The sequence below is a fragment of the Formica exsecta genome, unplaced genomic scaffold (genome assembly GCF_003651465.1).
Source record: "Formica exsecta isolate Colony F162 unplaced genomic scaffold, ASM365146v1 scaffold1050, whole genome shotgun sequence".
Taxonomy (NCBI): domain Eukaryota; kingdom Metazoa; phylum Arthropoda; class Insecta; order Hymenoptera; family Formicidae; genus Formica; species Formica exsecta.
Window position 1 is genome coordinate 15,860 of NW_021848391.1, and position 20,481 is coordinate 36,340.

General features: G+C 33.5%; 1 protein-coding gene across 1 annotated transcript; it reads left to right on the forward strand.

Moving 5' to 3' along the window:
* The first annotated feature begins 14,201 nt into the window (after positions 1–14,201).
* On the forward strand, positions 14,202–18,513 carry LOC115233578. The gene is made up of 9 exons (XM_029804082.1): positions 14,202–14,451; positions 15,676–15,795; positions 16,068–16,185; positions 16,329–16,593; positions 16,689–16,799; positions 16,876–16,966; positions 17,159–17,295; positions 17,514–17,646; positions 18,318–18,513. Exons 1-9 carry the CDS (start codon positions 14,254–14,256, stop codon positions 18,372–18,374), a joined length of 1,230 nt encoding a protein of 409 aa, XP_029659942.1. The 5' UTR covers positions 14,202–14,253; the 3' UTR covers positions 18,375–18,513.
* The last annotated feature ends 1,968 nt before the right edge of the window (positions 18,514–20,481 follow it).

Genomic DNA, 20,481 nt, shown 5'->3' on the forward strand with positions numbered 1-20,481 from the left:
TTGTATGAATGGCATGTGCGGAAGATAACGAACTATGTCGCGTATGAAGTTGCCGCATTCGCTTCAGCTCATGCGGCAACTTCATACTCGACATAATTTTTTCGCTATAACTTTGAAACAATCGACTTTAGAGCATATGTGTATTAAGACTTTTTGACTTAGAATGAGAAAAAGAATACACAGTTTCAGTGTGGACATCACGTTGCGGGACACCCTGTATATGCAGGATGTACAAGAAGTTTCAAAACCCCTTAATATCTCGAAAAATACGCATTTTCGAAAAAAATGCTTCATACAAAAGTTGTAGGGTTTTATATGGGGCATTACATAGCAATATTATTATGATCTTGTATAGCGTTGTCCAGGTCACGTGAAGATCACCTTTAATTTCTTAAATGGAACCTTCCATTTTTTATTACATATTTTTGTAGCTTATCTCGAGAACTTTCCAAAACACTATAATAAAGTATTTTTTCATTAAGTATTTTTTGAGTTATTTTATATTTTAATCTGACATATTTTGATATAAAAGATAAAATATCTCGTAAAATATTTAGTTTTCGATAATCTTACCATAATACTTTTATGTACAGAATAATGAGACAAATGAATTAGTGTAAAAAAATTAATTGTTTTTAAGAAAAAGTATGTAATTATTTATAATGTATTTTTTTTTATACAATTATTTTTTTTTTTTTACACTAATTGATTTGTCTCATTATTCTGTACATAAAAGTATTAAGGAAAGATTATCGAAAACTAAATATTTTACGAGATATTTTATTTTTTATATCAAAATATATCAGATTAAGATATAAAATAACTCGAAAAATACCTAATAAAAAAATACTTTATTATAGTGTTTTCAAAAAGTATTGACAAGGGCTATAAGAATATGTAATAAAAAAGTAGGGGTCTCCGTTTAAAAAATTCAAGGTGACCTTGTCCTGACCTTGGCGACGCTATCCAAACCCATCCAAACTGATAAGATTAGTAAATAGATCGTCTTAAACTCCACAACTTTTATTGGGAACAATTTTTTGTAAAATTTATATTTTTCGAAATTTTTCAGGGTTTCCATACTTTTTCCTCACCCTATATATATACAGAGTAATCCGGAACAACCGTTTGTTCTTAAAAGGTCATATTCCTGAATCAATTCTAAGACGATTTTTTCTTTACAAAAATTTTGTCTAAAGCTTAGTTTTTAAATTATAAAAAGAAAGAGTTAGCGAATTACGGGACGAGTACAGAAGGTAGGCAGGGGCGGTGCACCTCACCGTCCGATGCAGGCGCTTACGTGAGGCGTACGCTATAGCTGATCGAGTGTTGTTTGCTACACGCGATGGGTGTGTGTGTGTGTGTGTGTGAAAACGTGTATGTGTGTGTGTATTACGCGTACATGTTCACACATACACACACACACACACACACCCATCGCGTGTAGCAAACAACACTCGATCAGCTATAGCGTACGCCTCACGTAAGCGACTGCATCGGACGGTGAGTTGCGCCGCCCCTGCCTATCTTTTGTACTCGTCCCGTAATTCGCTAACTATTTCTTTTTATAATTTAAAAACTAAGCTTCAGACAAAATTTTCGTAAAGGAAAAATCGTCTTAGATTTGATTCAGGAATACGACCTTTTAAAGACAAACTGTTGAAAAAAGAATGATTTGAATCAATATTTTTTTTAACATGATAGTTTATTTAGTTACCATAGAGTTCCTAGTTACTATAGAGTTTATTTTCTGTATAACAAATAATTGTATGTTTTTTCTGACTGATGTTTGCCGATTATTATAAAATTACACAAAAGGTTTGTTTATGGTCGTTTTTTTCGTGTGTGTGCAAATAAAGTCATTTTGTAATTTAAATCACCACCTGATTTAATACTGAAACTAAATAATAACAACAGATTATGGGCCCAGGAGCGTGGTAGAAATAAAAGTTTCGGTAGAAAAGGACAGTTTTCCGTAAAAAACGCGAGTGTAAGAGATTTGAGTTTTCAAAGTTAGCCAAGCTGTGTGCAATAAAGCAATATAACCGAAAATGGAATCCGAGATCTCAGAGGCGGTTAAACTAAAAGGTGTGGAAAATTGGGGAATTTGGAAGTTTCAGGTTGAAGTATTAATGTCAGTAAACGATGTGATAACAGTGGTAGATGGCACGTTTGAAAATCCAGGTCCAGAAATTCCGACAACAACGCAAGCGGATATCGTAAGAATCAACTCATGGAAGAAACTGGATGGAGCTGCCAGAAGAATAATAGTTTTGACGGTGAGTGAAAACGTTCTAATACACATTATCAATTGCAGGACAGCGAAAGAAATGTGGAAAAAATTACACAAAGTTTATGAAAATAAAAATGAGACGTCTAAGCATATGGTTCAGAAACAGTGGTTTGCTCTGGGAAAAGATTCGAAAGATGATATGGCAACGCATATTGCCAAAATCAGAGATTTTGCGCATAGGTTAATAGCCTTAGGAGATCAAATTCCTGATAGTATGATCGTAACGAAAGTGTTAATGACACTTCCTACCCAATATCAGCATTTTGTCACGGCGTGGAAATCAGCCAGCGAAGACCAGCGAACGTTGACAAACCTTACATCTAGGCTCACGATGGAGGAAACCCGAGTAAACTTGCAGCAAGAAAACAGTGTTTTAGCGGCAAGAAGAAACTGCAAACCGAAGCGAGATAGCAAAGATAGTAACGAAAAAAGAATTGGAAAATGTTTCAAGTGTGGCAAGGAAGGACATTGAAAGAAAGACTGTTGGTGTAAAAGTTGAAAAGGTGACGAGAAGAACAATGAAAACAAAAAACCTGAGGCAAAAATAGTACTGATAAGGGCAACACCCAATGCAGCACAACACGACACAGAAACAGACGAGTGGTATCTCGACTCAGGGGCATGTCAACATATGTCCGATAAGAAAGAATGGTTTAAAAATATGGCTTTACAAAAGTTCAAAGATATTAAAATTAGAGACGGAAAAATCATACTAGCGCAGGGCATAGGGGACATGGACATCCAAGCCTACAACGGAAAGCAATGGGCAAATTGTTTTTTTAAAGGAATATTGTACGTACCAAACTTACATTTTAATCTTTTCTCTGTAACATCAGCTACAGATAAAGGTTTGACGCTACAATCCGACAACAAGACGTGTATTCTCTTAAAAGACGACCGCATAATTGCAGTGGGAGAGCGAAACGGAGGACTCTACAAAATGAAGTTCAAAACGACACATCGGAGACAGCGTACATACACAAAGAGAAAAAGAGCAGCGAATTATGGCATGAAAGGTTAGCACATCAAAATATTACACATGTTATGAAATATCTCAAGGACAAGAAAATAGAGGTTGAAACAAAACGAGATTTTTTCTGCGAAGCATGCGTATTAGGGAAAAAGAGTAGAAATTTTTTCAAATCAAGTCGATCAAAAACAAAGGAGCCAGGTGAATTGGTTCATGTAGACGTGTGCGGATATATGGACCCGACGTCGTATGGAGGATCAAGATATTTCTTATTATTTAAAGATGATTTCTCACATTATAAGACAGTCTATTTTCTCAGCAGTAAAACAGAGGTTTTAAAGTTTTTTGTAGATTATCTGAAGAAAACAAAAAACCAACTAGGAAGAGAAATTCGAAGACTGAGGACGGACAACGGATTGGAGTTCGTAAATGCTCAAATAAAGGAGATAATAAGAGATAGAGGAATTGAACATGAGACAAGCGCACCTTACACACCGGAGCAGAATGGTTCTGTGGAGAGAGAAAATAGGACTATAGTAGAAGCAGCTAGAACTATGCTATTTGCTAAGGGATTGGATAAAAGATTGTGGGCAGAGGCGGTGAATGCAGCTGTCTATACGTTGAATAAGACAGGAACAAGCAGTATATCAGGAAAGACACCATATGAAGTTAATATTTTGGTACAAAAACATACGCGCATATCCCAAAAGAAAAGAGGAAGAAATGAAATAAAAAAGCTAAGACAGGAATATTAGTTGGCTACGGAGATTCTACTAAAGGATATCGAATATGAAGAACAAAAGAAGGTAGAAATCCATCGAGAGGTGGTATTTGCAAATGAAAAACCAAGGATAATCAAAAATAAAGAAGAACTCAAGGAAGAGGAAGAAATTTATTTACGAGAAAACCGAGAAATTAACGACGAAATTTCAAATAATAACGAAAATGACCAAAGAAAAATACCAGATGAAAGAAATGCAGCAGAAGAACAACGAGAAGACGAGGAAGAACCCGAAAATCAACAACAACTTCAAGAGCCAAATAATGAAGTTGATAAAGAGCATGAAAATGAGCAGCGACGTTACGAATTAAAAGATCGCCGAATGCTCCAAGCACCAGTGAGATTTGGTGAACCAGTCAGATTTGGTGACTACTTAAATGTAGAGGAACTTTTTATTGCAGAATATCAAGAACCCAAAACGTTTGATGATGCAGTTTAAGGTAACCAAGCAGAGCAATGGAAAGCAGCCATGAAAGAAGAAATGGAGTCACTTAAAAAGAATGAAATTTGGGAAATAGTCAAACTCCCAAAGGAGGCAAAAGCTCTAGAAAACAAATGGGTGTATAAACTTAAAACAAAAGCAGACGGATCAGTCGATAGATATAAAGCCAGATTGGTGGTAAAAAGATTTACTCAGAGACCAGGAATAGATTACGTAGAGACTTTCAGCCCAGTAGTCAAATTCACATCCGTGAGAGCCATTCTGGCGGTAGCAATTGCTGCAGGGATGAAATTATATCAGTTTGATATAAAAACAGCTTTTCTAAATGGTAATCTAGAAGAAAAAATTTATATGAAACAGCCAAAAGTATTTGAAGACGGTTCAGAGAAAGTATGCAAACTTAAACGAGCATTGTATGGATTTAAACAGTCAGCAAGATCCTGGAACAAGAAATTTGTAAATTGCTTGACAAAATTCAACTTGCGAGCAACCGACGCAGACCCATGCGTGTTTGTCAACAAGGATAATGGAAAAACTTTAATCTTGGTAGTATATGTAAATGACGGTTTAGTAGCATCCACAAATAATTTGAAAATAAAGGATTTGTTGCTTCATTTATCTAATAAGCTGGAAGTAACATCTAAACCATTAGAATTATTTTTAGGAATAGAATTTAAATATTTTTCAGATGATTCCGTACAGATAAACCAAAGTCAATATGCCAAGCGAGTGATAAATCGTTTTAAGATGGACGAAGCCACATCCGGTAGCTATACCTGTAGACCAACATCAAGATTTTAGTTTTGAGACCCCAGACAATCAAGCTAAGATAATAAATGCGCCATACAAGGAAGCAGTTGGTAGTCTATTTTATTTGGCGATGGTTTCCAAACCAGGCATTGCATATGCGGTAAATACAGTTAGCCAGTATGCTGAAAAACTTACGAAGGAACATTGGAATGCGGTAAAAAGAATTATAAAATATATAAAGAGAACTGTTGACTATGGTATCAAGTTTGAGAAAAATCAAAACTTAGAAGTAAGAGCTTATAGTAATGCAGATTTTGCAGGAGATAAAGCAGCTAGGAAATCAACAACTGGTTATGTAATTTTACTTGGAAAAACACCCATAGCATGGGGTACTCAAAAACAGAGATCAGTTGCTTTGTCGACCACAGAATCTGAATATGTCGCAGCAAGTCAGACAGCTAAAGAACTAATTTGGATAAAAAGATTAGTCAAGGATTTGTTAGAAATAGATACAAATAAACCTGTAATGTTAATAGATAATCAAAGTGCTATAAAATTAATTAAAAATCCAGAATATCATAAAAGGACAAAACGTAGATATTAAGTATCATTTTATAAGAGAGTTGTACGAAAGAAAAGAATTTAATATTAAATATGTCATAACTGATGAACAAAAGGCCGATATTTTAACAAAACCATTAGCAAAGGCTAGATTTAAATATTTAAGAAATAAGCTAGTAATAAATAAGAAATAAAAGAAAAAGACTTCTGTTGATTCAAAAGTGGGAGTGTTGAAAAAAGAATGATTTGAATCAATATTTTTTTTAACATGATAGTTTATTTAATTACTATAGAGTTCCTAGTTACTACAAAGTTTATTTTCTGTATAACAAATGATTGTATGTTTTTCCTGACTGATGTTTATCGATTATTATAAAATTACACAAAAGGTTTGTTTATGGTCGTTTTTTCGTGTGTGTGCAAATAAAGTCATTTTGTAATTTAAATCATCACCTGATTTAATACTGAAACTAAATAATAACAACACAAACGGTTATTCCGGATCACCTTGTATATACAGAGTAACACGCATCGACCGCCCACTAAGTATATAGCATTATTTCTTACCAAAAACTGAGTCAAAAAGTCCTGATTTTTTTTTTATAACGCTTAATAAAGGAGATATCATTGAGTAAAGTCTGGCCAATCAGCGCCTTTAGCCGGGCGCAGTGAGCCGCGCACCTGGTAGTGTGCCTGATTGCTCCACCTTTATGGAATTCGATGCGTCGTTTGTTCGCGTGCGCATACCCGATGCCGATGGGAGAGTGAACGCAGCAGCCGCGCAGGATGACGTAGCCCAGGGCATTATATGAATCCCTGAAATTATGGGATTTCGCGTACGGCGCGTCGTAAAACTCCGTCTCTCGTACCGTACATCTCATAAGGTATCCGCGGCCTTCGTTTTGCTCGGCCGTTATTCGTTCCCGATATTATGCGGCGTTACTCGAAATTTCTCTTTTCCTCCAGTGGTCGGCGTGCGCGCATGAGACATAATAATGACTGACGAAACCGCAATATTGCGCTTGAGGGTGAAAAGGACGAATGAGAGTTTTAGGGCGCATTGTAACTTTTTCGATAATGATAAAATGAACTTTGTCTCGGTATTAAGGAGATGCTGAGTGCAATTCTGAGCGTTTTAAAAATTCGAGGAGAGTATTTATATACATATTTGATGTACATTATTAACTAATCGCGCACTTTATATATTCTATTTATTTTATATATCTAGTTTTTTTATTATTTAAAAAGTGTCCTCTATTTCATATATTTTGCAGTAATTATGTTAAATATTATGTTATATATCTTTTATATTCTAATTATTAGAATCATAAAATCTTGATTTTCCACGATAAGCAAATGTTAATCCTCTCTAAAAAAAGGCATGTAAAGTCGATACTCAAAAGTCTCGAAGTGTATTGTTGTCGCTTTTCCGCGATGTTGATTGGTTCTGTCATTGCGCTTACTTCGTAAGCGGTTGTCATTGCATATTTTGACAGTTATTATTTTGTGTATATATCGTTAAAAATGTTTAATGAAAAAGAATAAATAGCGCGCGCGAAGCGCGCGTTGTGTTGTGCTAGTTTAGTAAAACTGTGATACATGAAATATTGGCAGTATTTTTCATCGAGTGAAATAATATTAAAATGCAGGAATTATTAGTAGAGCAATCTTTGAAATTACATATAATGGTGTATTATCATTTACATATTAAAATGTTGAATTAAATTAATCTCATATAAATTAGATTAATAGCAATGTGTGTGTTTGCTTTTAAAAATCCATTTCTTGCAACAAGTCACGGTATAACGTTACCTGCACCATTATCGCGAATTGATTTCCGTTAATATTTCATGCCAATTGAACTCCGCCTAACTGGCCAATCAAATGATTAACATCCTGGCGCTGTTGCAGGATCCCAAATGCCTGCACAGCTTCGAGAACTATTTGCTTACATTTGTATCTTTGGAATTCCAACAGAGGTACCAATTCTTTGGAATAGATACAAAGACTCCATGATCGAGGACTTTGTACATAACAATGTTGTCAATCCTGAAAATATGGCATTAAATCATATACAAGAAATTTTGTGGAATAATGGAAGTAGCTGTGAGAACTTCCAATTGCCAAATTTAATTCCAGTGAATATTTATGCCACAGAGTATAATGTGGATGAAAGAAGAAGACGTGGTGATTATTTATTATCGACACTAAATGCTGAGCAAAAGCACATGTATGATATAGTCATGCAATTAATAATGAGAATGAACTCCAACGGTTATTTTGTATTGACGGGTTTGCAGGTAGTGGTAAAACCTACCTATTTAACACATTTTTGAGTGTTATCCGAGGAAGAAACGAGGAGGTTCTTCCATGTGCCTCAACTGGCATTGCTGCCACACTTCTAAAAGGAGAAAGAACTTATCACTCTCTGTTCAAACTTTCAATTCCAATTGATGATGGAGTTAAATCTAATATCAGAGGAAACTCTCAAGTTGCACGAGAATTGATCTCTGCCAAACTCATTATATTGGATGAGGTGAGCATGACTGTCGGACATGCTCTAACAGCAGTTGATAAACTCTTGAGGGATCTGATGAAAAATTCTAGACCATTTGAAGCAAAAGTTATTTTATTTGCAGGAGATTTCATGCAAAATCTCCCTGTAGTGCTTCATGCACACAAAGCAGCCATAATTGAGTCAACTGTCAAATATAACTCTACATGGAGGAATGTAACTCAGGTTAAACTTCAGCAAAATATGAGAACTGGAGATGAAAAGGAATTTGCAAATTGGCTATTGCAACTCGAAGATGATAAATTGTTCAATACGGATGGACTACATCTCGATATAATTGAAATTCTTGAGGATTTTATAACAAAAGGATCTCTTATCACTGAAATTTTTGGAGATAGAGTCACCATGGAACAGGTTCGAGAAAATCCAGATCGAGCGATTCTTTGTCCTAAGAATGAGGACACGTTCAAAATTAATGACGAAATCCTTCGTCTAATGGAAGAAGATGAAAAGAAATATCTCTCAATTGATTCTATTGTGAGTGATGATCCACAAGAGCAATTGAATTTTCCGACTGAGTTTTTAAACTCTGTGATACCATCTGGAATGCCAGTTCATCGACTTAAAATAAAAGTCGGTGCCACAATTATCCTATTAAGGAATTTGAATACTAAGAAAAGATTCTACAATGGCACAAGATTCATTGTTACTGATCTGAAAACTAATCTCATTTATGCGGAGGTTTTGACTGGTCCTGCTCGAGGGCAGATTATCTTCCTGCCAAGGATCAATTTCTTTTCAAATGACTTGGAACTTCCGTTCAAGCTCAAACGGAGACAGTTCCCTATTCGAGTGTCATTTGCTATGACAATCAATAAATCTCAGAGACAAACTTTAGAAAAAGTTGGAATTTATCTGCCACATTCCGTATTTGCTCATGGACAACTCTATGTAGCATTCTCTAGAGCAACCAAAAGGGGAAGTGTCAAAGTTAAGATTGATGAGCTCAGCAATCAAGGACATCTTATTGAGGGAAATCCTAAATCTTTTACGACAAATGTCGTATACCGAGAGGTTTTGTATATTGATGAGCTATAAAATTGTATGAGAGCCAATAATGGCGGGTCAGGGATGGATACTTCAACCTTAAAAAAAATATATATATTCTAAATTTATGAATGAAAGCTTATTAGAGCGGGTAAATGATGGGGTTTTTTTATTTGAAAAGGGTATACATTTTTATTCATAATACAGACTGACACACATAGACACTGAACTATATAATGTTCAACTGGCCTTTAGATTGCTATGTCGCAAAAAGGAACAAGATTGTCAGTTTTGACCTGAGGAAGTTGTGTACAGAGAGGGTTTTTTAGTGGGTGAGACTACTCCGCCACACCTGGTGACGGGGTGTACATAACGTATTTTTCTGTTTCTTGCAACATACATCATATCGTCAGTAATTATACGTTATATATTACATGAAACGATTACTTACATTGTGTGAGAAATATTTGATAGAAATAAAACAAAGTTTGCTGTTGAATCACGATATTATATCGACACCCCTTAGTTTCAACGTGTATATTTTTCCATCATACAGTGAAAGAGATCTAGAAATATTGTAGAAAAACAGTAGTACGCGATATAAAGAGATAAGATAGAGAAAGAGAGTCCTTTTTGGACGGGAAGTGGCTCGTTATTGCGATCATTACGACCGCTGTCTTTACGCGGCATTATATCGTTCGAGGCAAATCGATTTTCTCCACGGGCGTGGTTGACGATCGACGATCGCGATTTCCTCCGCTCTGGGATGTCGATACGTTGCCAAGCTTAATAGTCTGTGTACATTCGAGCGATGAAATTGCTTCGGACCCTTTATATCTCTCTTTGTTCACTCCTCGACGAGCAAGTGTTTTTTTTTTTGCTCTCTTCCGCCGCCCGGCAGATCACGTCGTCGCTCTCGTGATAGTACGTCGCCCTTTAATGAACACCTCGCGATCGGATATCTTGAAGTAATTCGCCGATACAAATGAAACTTAATTCCAGAGACGCGTACACTGCTGTCCATACATAGATAAACGGATTAAAGTTTATAGAATCGTTTAACTCCTTTCATGAAAATATAAATTAATATACTAAATGAAGATAATATAAAGATATTTTAGAAGAATAAAATAAATATAAATGGGTACAACATGGTTGCAAACTGGTTGCATTTTTTCACATCTATAGAAATATTAAGTAATGTTCAATAGTAATTTTTCATCTATAATATTATATCTATAAATATTAATGCTAACTTTTATTATTTGTGTCCTTTTGTTTATCGAAATGTATTTTAAGAGATGATTTTGTTTTCCGTTTTCTTGTCGGATTGGATTTTTTTCTGTCGAGTGCGAGAACGCTTTCAAAACAAACATTTCGAGAACGAGTTGTAATTCAAGAAATTATGGTGGCTTTATTATATCGGTCGTCCGTAATTTCCGTAGAGCATCAGGCCAAAGCGAGGTAAATGCTCCTTGGTAAAGCCTCAGTTGGAAAGGTTAACGTCGCAGGGTGATTCAGGCTGTTTACCTTAGGTGTTCCGAGCTTCGTGCGCTGCTATTAAGCCATCCCTTTTGTTTCTTTCAACAGACGGACATCCGTAGAAAACTTTTTTACGATTATTTCATAAAACATCGCGGACACTTACCCTCTGTTAGGCTCTCCCGTTCGTTTAAGTGATATAAGTCGACAGTACTTCGATATAAGTGAAATTAGCCATTTCTGAGCAGGCACCGAAGAAAAGAGAGAGAGAGAGAGAGAGAAGATAATAAGATATTAAACACGTTTAATGAAGATGATGCAAATTAAGAGAAGTGCATAAACATGTTAAAGCCATGTCGATTCCATCACGCTTAAAAAAGCAGATTAACTTTTTAGAGGATTAAATTCAGAAATTGTTTAATCATCTTTCATTGCATCAAATTATAGGCAGATAAATACAATAAAACCACATAAATATCTGGTTGAAATACACTATTCTATAATCTAAAATAATTCTTATAATTATAATAATATACGTGAAAACTTTTACAATTATTGTTATAAAAAAGAAAAATTTTATATTTTATGTAAATTATTTTTTTTTCAATTCTTTGGTTATACATATAATACACAAACATTATCTCATCATGCAATGTGAATTGCAATCGCTAATAATTTCACTAAGATTCCTTGGAAAGGAGGACTTTGGATTTCTATCGAAATTGAAATCGTCGACAAGGCTGCCAATCTGCCTTCAATATCGAATTTCCCTCCAAATCCTTTTACTCGCATGTGTGGAAACTCTCAACCGGAGTGAATACTTTTTCGAGGATAGCATAGAATATTCTTACGCATTGTAATAATAAAAATAATTTTTTTGCAGTATTTTTACAGAGTGGACGAAATAAAGCGTGATGAATTTTTATCTCAAAAAATATTGTTTCCAGAGAAAAATGTTTCAAATAAAAATTGTAATATTTCAAGAGGGACACAAGTTGATGTTATAGGAATGTTTGTAGGTAACGGTTTTCAAAGTTATTGCAAGATCAACTTTATTTTTTTTTAATGGAATCCTTATTTTTTATTGCATATTTTTATAGTCCTTCTTGAGATATTTTCAAAACACTATTATAAAGTATTTTTTTATTAAGTACTTTTTGAGTTATTTTATATTTTATATGAATATGATTTTTAGTATAAGAAAAAATTATGTCTATTATTACGATACGTAAAAATATTACATGTTAGCGGCATGCGCGAAGGAAAAACGCCACCGCGCCGCCGGCGCCATAGTGGCGGAGCGCTCACGCACACTACCAGACGCGCAGCTCACGGACGTGTGACCGGCTAAAGATCGGCGCTGATTGGCCAGACTTTACTAAATAATAACTCCTTTATTAAGCGTTATAAAAAAAATGGTTCAGGACTTTACGGACCCTATATATATGTATATACAGGGTGTCCGACAAGTAAATGGCCAAACAAAGGTAGAGATAGATTGGGTCGAACTGAGTCGAAAAGTCCTGAACCATTTTCTTTTATAACGCTTAATAAAGGAGTTATTATTGATTAAGTATGCCCAATCAGCGTCGACCTATATATATATATATATATAGGGACCATGTCACGTTGCATCCCCCCATCGTTACGATGCCCGGCAGTTGACCAATCGGAAATCTGCCGCCCGGCGAACACAAGGGCAGAAGCGCTTAGCGCCCTTTTTAATCGCATCTAATTAAACGGCTGTACAGCTGCTGTTACGGTCCGCGCCGAAACCAAGCGGCGCCGAGCTCTCCTGAATGACGCCAAACATCCGTCGCCGAAACGTCGCGTAGTTTCCCCCACCATCAAGAACTACGCGAATACTTTAATTAGGCGGTGTAAAAAGACCGCCGAATTAGAACTCGATACCAGATTGGTATCAGAATCCGCTCGAGCCGTACGCACGAGATATTCCAAGAAACCGATCCTCGAAATCGCAAAACAAACGGAAAAGGGAAGTTGACGAGTTCGCAGCCTCCGCCGAGCATTCTCGACATCCGCTCCGACTGTGAATTTTTCCAGCCTGGCCGCACCGAACGAGCGGAGTATTTGCCGCTTTTCTCGAGAGTACTCGAGCACACGGTCTACCATTCGACCGCTCCGACCAGCCGGACCGTGGGACAGCGAGTTCGGTTCCCCGCCAAGTCTTCTCGGCACCGCCGGCCGTCCTCTAGATCCATGCACGAAATAGGAACGGAGAGTTCTCCGTTCCGGTCGGGATTTCTCGATTTCCGGACACAATCCTACAACATTTGGGAATACGCGCCGCGTCATTATCCATCGACGCCTCTGCACGCTATGAAAAAGTATGTAATTATTTACAATGTACTTTTTTAAACAATTATTTGTTTTTTTCTTACACTAATTGATTTGTCTCATTATTCTGTACATAAAAGTATTACGGTAAGATTATCGAAAACTAAATATTTTACGAGATATTTTATTTTTTATATCAAAATATGTCAGATTAAAATGTAAAAGAAATCAAAAATACTTAATGAAAAAATACTTTATCATAGTGTTTTGAAAAGCTCTCGAGATAAGTTACAAGAATATGCAATAAAAAGTAGACAGTTCCATTTAAAAAATTAAAGGTGACCTTCACGTGACCTTCAAGCAATTATTCAAGGTCAAACCAATGATATCATCTTATGGCCCCCTCGAAACCATACAACTTTTGTCTAAATCATTTTTTTCTAAAATGCATTGTTTACGAGATATTCTACCTGTTACGTTTGAAATTTAACACCCTGTATATTTAAAAATACACAAAAATATATATTAATGGAAACAAAGTTTTATATTTAATATTTTTGATAGCAAATATGTGTGGCAAAAGCTAGAATATATTAAGAGAAAGTTAGAAAATATAAAATATCGACAAATACAAGAATTTAAACAAAAATTACATTATGAAATGTACTTTTAGTGTAGAATATGTTTTGATAGTTTCCACAAATAGTTTACCAATTTAAATGCTGACATATGTTGATATTGAGCACAACTTAGACGAGTGTTTCTCAGCCCTGTGTACAATAGAATGAAACATATGCGTCATCGAAAAGTAGCGACTGCGACTGCGCGACTATTGTGTAATAATGTCATCTTATGAATACATTTTTGTGAGAAAAGAACTTCTGTCAAATTGCTTTCAATGTCAAATCGATCGTTTATTCATGAATTTTCACCTAAGAAAATGTCTTAAATTATATAATTACGTAATTGCCTAATTTTCCACGCAATTTAAACTAGTCACTACATGCAATATTGACTATTTCTTATTTATCGAATTAAGAAGATTACTGATGATAAAATTTATACTATGAGAAAAAAGTCGTGTATGAAGCGTCGATAAATCGAGAAAGGATAAATGAATATTCGAGTATTGCTTTTCCGTCAAACTTGTGTCGACAGTCACAGAGAGATGATCTGTCTCGTGACTCAACATTTTAACATCAACCGAATTCTGTTGCTTATCATTGGCTTGTGGCCTTATCAGCGATCGCCACTAGTTGAATTTCAATTAATTATACTTTACGGTACTCTGATGACTTTTATCGTATTTCAGGTACGTCAGCATTTCTATGTTGTATTTTATTACGGAATCGAGCATATTATACTGACGTATAAGAATTAATGCATTATTTAAATTTTGTCTCGTATGTAAGACTCAAATATAATTATATTGCATAATAATTGTTTTAGATAAACTTCCAAAAACGATAAACCTCCGATTGCGCTGAAATTTTAACCAAAGCTTGTCCTTGACATGAGTATAAAGCACCTTGAGGGGTTTTTGCCGACGAAGCCCCGTTTGCCCCCTATGCCCCCTCAAAGTTTCAAACATTTTTACTGTATATCACGGAAAATATTAATTTTACAAAAAAAAGTTTTAGACGAAAAATGAAGCCCTTAAAAAACTCTACAAAAAAGGTTATATACATTTTTTACATAAACCTATTATTTTAGAAGTTACCTGATAAAATAATAATTTTAACGCTATCATGTTAATACAATGTATCGGACCTGATTCATAGAGAAATATATTAATAAATTTCCTTCAGTTGTATATTCCCAAATCAATTTCTTCTTGTAAACCCATGTGATACCTCGCTTCGCGTGGAAAAATGTATGCGTGGAAACAGTGGGTTCCGCCCCCCTACGGGGGGGCTCCACTACTAAAGAACTAGACACATTGGTATGGATTAAACCTCGCTTAGCGTGAAAACTTGTAAAGTTTTTTCAAGTTTCCTCAAAGTTTATATAAAAAACGCATATGTATATCTATATTTTCTTTACATTAATACAATATATTTTTACACGAGAACGTTAAAATTATTATTTTATTACATAACATCCAAAATAATGGGTTTACGTAAAAAATGTGCAGAACCTTTTTTGTTCTGTTTTTTAAGAACTTTATTTTTTGTTTGAAACTTTTTTCTCTAAAATCAATATTTTTGGAAATATACAGTAAAAATGTTTGGAACTTCGAGAGGGCATAGGGGGCAAACGGGGCCTTGTCGGCAAAAAACCCTCAAGGTGTTTTATACTCAAGTCAAGGACAAGCTTTGGTTAAAATTTCAGCGCAATCGGAGGTTTATCGTTTTCGGAAGTATACCCATTGTTTTTTCTAATTATTGTTGTTTAAATTATATAAAATTATTAATTGTGTATCTTTTTTGCTAAATTATTGTATATAATAGATTAACGAAAAATTGAGAGTTTATGAACTGATCGAATAATGTAATTTTGCCAATGATATTACATTATATAATATTATTATTTACAGTTAACATCATTTACAACATCGGAATGCACTCTGAATCTTATCTATACAGTTTTATCTTCTGCATTCTTTTTCATTTGTTTGGCGATTAAATACAATTCATTTTGGATTAACGCCGATATTGTAAGCATATAAATTATTAAACATCACTGATAAATGTATTTTTGAATGCAATATAGGCCGGTTTTCGTATTCGTTATTCTTGATCAATATAGTTTATTTTTTTCAACATGTTCACTTTTTATTCTATAATCATTATAATGTAAGACTACAGAAAAACATAAAGTAGACAAACTAGTGTGAATCCAATCAAGAAAGAACACGGAAGCTCAATTATAATAATTTTCAAATATTGCAAAGAAAAACAACATACAATAATATTGTTAACATGATAGTTAAAAAGTTCGCTGAAGCAACTTCAAGATGTGTGTAATGAGATAACAGACAAAAATGAAATCGCTATCATAGAAAAGTATGGACGCAAAGCGAAACGTATTACGATTGCATTAATATGTAAGATAATATTTCTCGATTTTTATTTTATGTTCCAATATCTTTTCATATTCAAAAAAATAAATTGTGAATGTAAAAAAACTTCAAAAATTACGGAATAATATATCTATTGATTTATATAATTATTTTGAAATCTTTCTTAGTACTTGGCGTATGCTATCAATTTATTTTTATTTTGCTATATATTTGGCCGTACATTCATCACATTATGGTTCTCACAAACAAATCTCGATCACATGCTTCGGTGCATATTATGACAGAATATTTTATTGATCAAGAAAAATATTCCTATTTAATTATGCTGCATAGACACGCAGCATGTTGCATAGGCTCATTGGCAATGGTAGCGACAGGAACTATGCTCATAACATATCTTCAACATACTTGTGCAATGTTTAATATCGCCTGGTAAGTAAAAAGAACAGAGGTGGATACAACAATTTAAATAATATTTTTATACAAATCATACAATATATATATTATAGCGACAAAATTATTTACAGCTACCGTATCGAGCAGGCAATTGGTATTTCACAAAAGACTAGTTTTAAAAATGAGGAAAACAGTTGTAAGCAGATAATTCGTGCTGTAAACATTCATTGTAACGCTATAAAGTTAGTATTTTTGTTATATTAATAACAAGTATTGAATACACATGATAATATAGTATAAACTTTTTCATGTTTAAAGGCTTAGCAATTTTTTAATATCCAATTTTGAGGGATCGTTCTTTTGCTTGATAGCGGCTGGTATGGTTTGTTTGTGCTGTAATCTTCTTCGGGTAAATTTCAAGTACAAATTCTTGCACGGACAGTGTGCCACTTTGTAAAATTAAAATTAGTCAACAAACCCGCATAGATAGAGAAAAATATAGAAATGATTTTAATCTACTGACATTTTATAATATGCATAGTACAATGTCATGTGTAGAAAATTGATGATAAGCATGTAACATGTGTCTCATAATTTTCAGGTCGTGTCATATACCGATAACATTGGGCAACTTATACTATCTCTAAATATTTTAATTATTCTCTATTTGTACTTGTTTCTATCCAATTATACTGCACAAAAAATTACAGATCACAATGAATATGTGTTTGTAACAATGTAAGGAAAATTTTAACTTCATATACTTACGAGTATATTTGTGTTTTGTAGATATTTATAATATAAGCCAAAATTAGAGATTTCTGATAAAATTAATACGCATTAAAAAAGAAACAAATATGCATGTGTATATATGAGTATGCGCATGGTGCATGTATTAACAAAAATTATTTACAAATTTTATTTAATTAGAATTTTCTTTGTTCATTATTTCGTAGATATAATGTCCGTTGGTACATGGCTCCAATACGTATACAGAAAATGATACTTTTTCTGCTGCAAAGGGGTAATAAAAGTTTCCATCTGATTCTTGGTGGAGTATTTGTAGCGTCCTTGCAAAGTGCCGCTTCGGTGAGACATATATGCAAATATATCGCACATACACAATGTCTCGCAATTTTTTCAATAATATATACTACTAAAAAAATAGGGAACACTCTGCATACTCTAAAAATTGGGCTACTTTCAAACCGCTAAAACTCGACGAAAAATCATCGTAGACAAAAAATTGCGAAAAAGCATTTTGAAGTTTGAATTTTCAACCGTAACGTGATATCGATAGTTCAAAAAAATTTTTGTTTTTTCCCATTTCTAGAAAATACAGGTTTAGTTCTAAAATCGTGTAACTCGGTCAAAAAAAATCATAGAAAAATTTAAAAAAGCATTTTGTAGGCAAAATGTTGTAGTTTATGGAACTTGAGTTGAATTTTTCAAGAAAAATTTTTTTATCGAGCTGCAGAATGTCAAAAATACATAATTTTAAGGAACAAAACAATGGGTTCTTTTTTAAAGCATAGAAGAAAGAAGATCAAACAATTTTTTAAAACCACCGATAGGGCGTTAAAGTTGAAACTCCGAGCTTTAGAACGCTTTTTTAATTTTTTGTCTACGATGATTTTTCGTCGTGTTTCAGCGGTTTGAAAATAACCCAATTTTTAGGGTCTGGAAAGTGTTCCCTATTTTTTTTTTTTTAAGTAATGTATAACAAGTGAACAGAACAAACAAGATACGTTTTGTTACAGCTGACGAGTACTTCTATATCATACTTCACTGTTCTTTATTCTACCCGGCAAGATTAAAAGTACCATCATACCAAAGTAATTCTCAATTATTTTAAGTCCAATGAACACGTACTGATTGTCCGTGAAAGGTTCAGATATAGCATTATACATATTATTCTCGTAGAAAAAGAATCTCTATTTTTAATCAAAGAAATTATTTTCACATATTTTAATGTATAGATATTTAAATATAAAATTTAACGATAACAACATTGAATATAATATAAATGTGTAAATTAAATGTAATATAATTTTAGATGGAAATATTAAAAAAATGCAAAATCATGTTTTTATAATTAGTATCTTTCCTCACAAAAATGCAATTAATAAATATCTTTTATTAATATTTCTTTTTAATATTATTTAATTGTATTGTATATATTGTATACTTATTTCAAATCCAAAAGAGAGCAGTGTGTAATAATATCATTTAAAACTCATTATTCTTAAAGGACACCACACGTTTTAAATGTAAAAGTGGCTTTGGTCTAATTAGCTGAAATTGAAATATTTGTAATTTAGACAGTGCTGATTAAAAGTCTTCATGAACATAGAGTCCAAATATCAAAGCAATACATGCCAAGATAACAAAGTGAATGTCATTGAAAACCATTAAAATACGAGATTTCCATATTTCCTGCTCCATGTTATAGTTCTCGTTTTCTTTATGTTACAACACAGTCTAAACACGTATAAATATTTTTTGTACGTATATAAAGTGACTTATTTTAAATGACGTAATAATATTTCTCAAAAATTAAAGCTTTGAAAATCGAAAAATGGTTCCTTCAAAAAGTTTGTGATTTCGAGAGGGACATAAGTACCATTTGTTTGATCTTGGATGAAAGTCATGAGATTATTTCAAAGTTATCTTCATTTTCTTACATGAAACTACCCGAATTTGTTTATATAAAGTGACTCTTCACAATATTTGGCTTAAGAAATTATGACAATAGGATGTCCAAAAATTTTTAAAAGTTTGCAATGATACTCAGTTTAAGCCATCCTATAATTTATAATTTTAATTTTTAAATTCTCCATGAAAACTTTTGAGCAATATCATCTAAACTACAACATATTTTTATTTCTGTCAATTTGACCGAAGCCACTTTTACATTTAAAATGTGCGAAGTTCTTTGAAACTGAAGATAATATTAATGATAAACTATTTAGAAAAAAATCACATTTCTATCTCTCTCTTTTTTGTCTTTCTTAACTATTTTGTAGACAAAAGCTTAATTAATTAATAATTATGTAAAAATATTGGAAAGATGTACAAATGTGCATGAAACACGATAGTCTCTTCAATACAAATTTTATATTTATCAATAAATTTCTAATTAATACGAGTTTTAAATGGAACAACCAGTATATTTCTCTGTAGGATTGACCGTAAATTACGACTGCACGAATAATATAGGGTGTTAAAATAGAACTCTGCAAAGTATCAAATACGCATTTGTCATCAAGATAAATTTTCGTTCGTAAAGTTTTTCTCTATGGGAAGTAAACATGTGTTATATTTCCGTCGGCGTTGAAATTGACCGCTTGATTATACATTCTTTTGCGAGGGAAAGTGTAAATTTCCAAGTGTTTCGATCTCACGGTGATATTACATATTATGCTGTATTTATATTAAATTAAACAATTTGTATTAAAATTTAAGGTAGCAAAATAAAGCTATAGTATAATGCAGTTGGTCGATCGAAAAAAAGGAAATAAGCAAATCAATTTATTTTGCATTAGTAAAGGCATTGCGACGAAATTCATTTTATGATTGACCGTTAAATGTACGTACCCTGCGTTGATCAGATATTTATGAGACTTCCACCAGTTCGACATGATTATTGTCGGGTTTTATCTATTTTGTTATGATAGTGAATAACATGTCAATAGAGCAATTTACGGGTTATTTACGGATTCAATGAACAATCGATTGATTGTTCTTTCAGTTCCACCAAATATCCATTGCTCTTCTACGAATCGTTCTGTTATTTTTTCTTTTTTCTATTTTCACTTCACCAATTTCGACAATTTCCCTTTCATCTTCAATCATTTCCGAAATCGATTTTACCCGCTGATTGCTTAACTATCAAAAAAAAAATTATATAAAAGCACTAACACG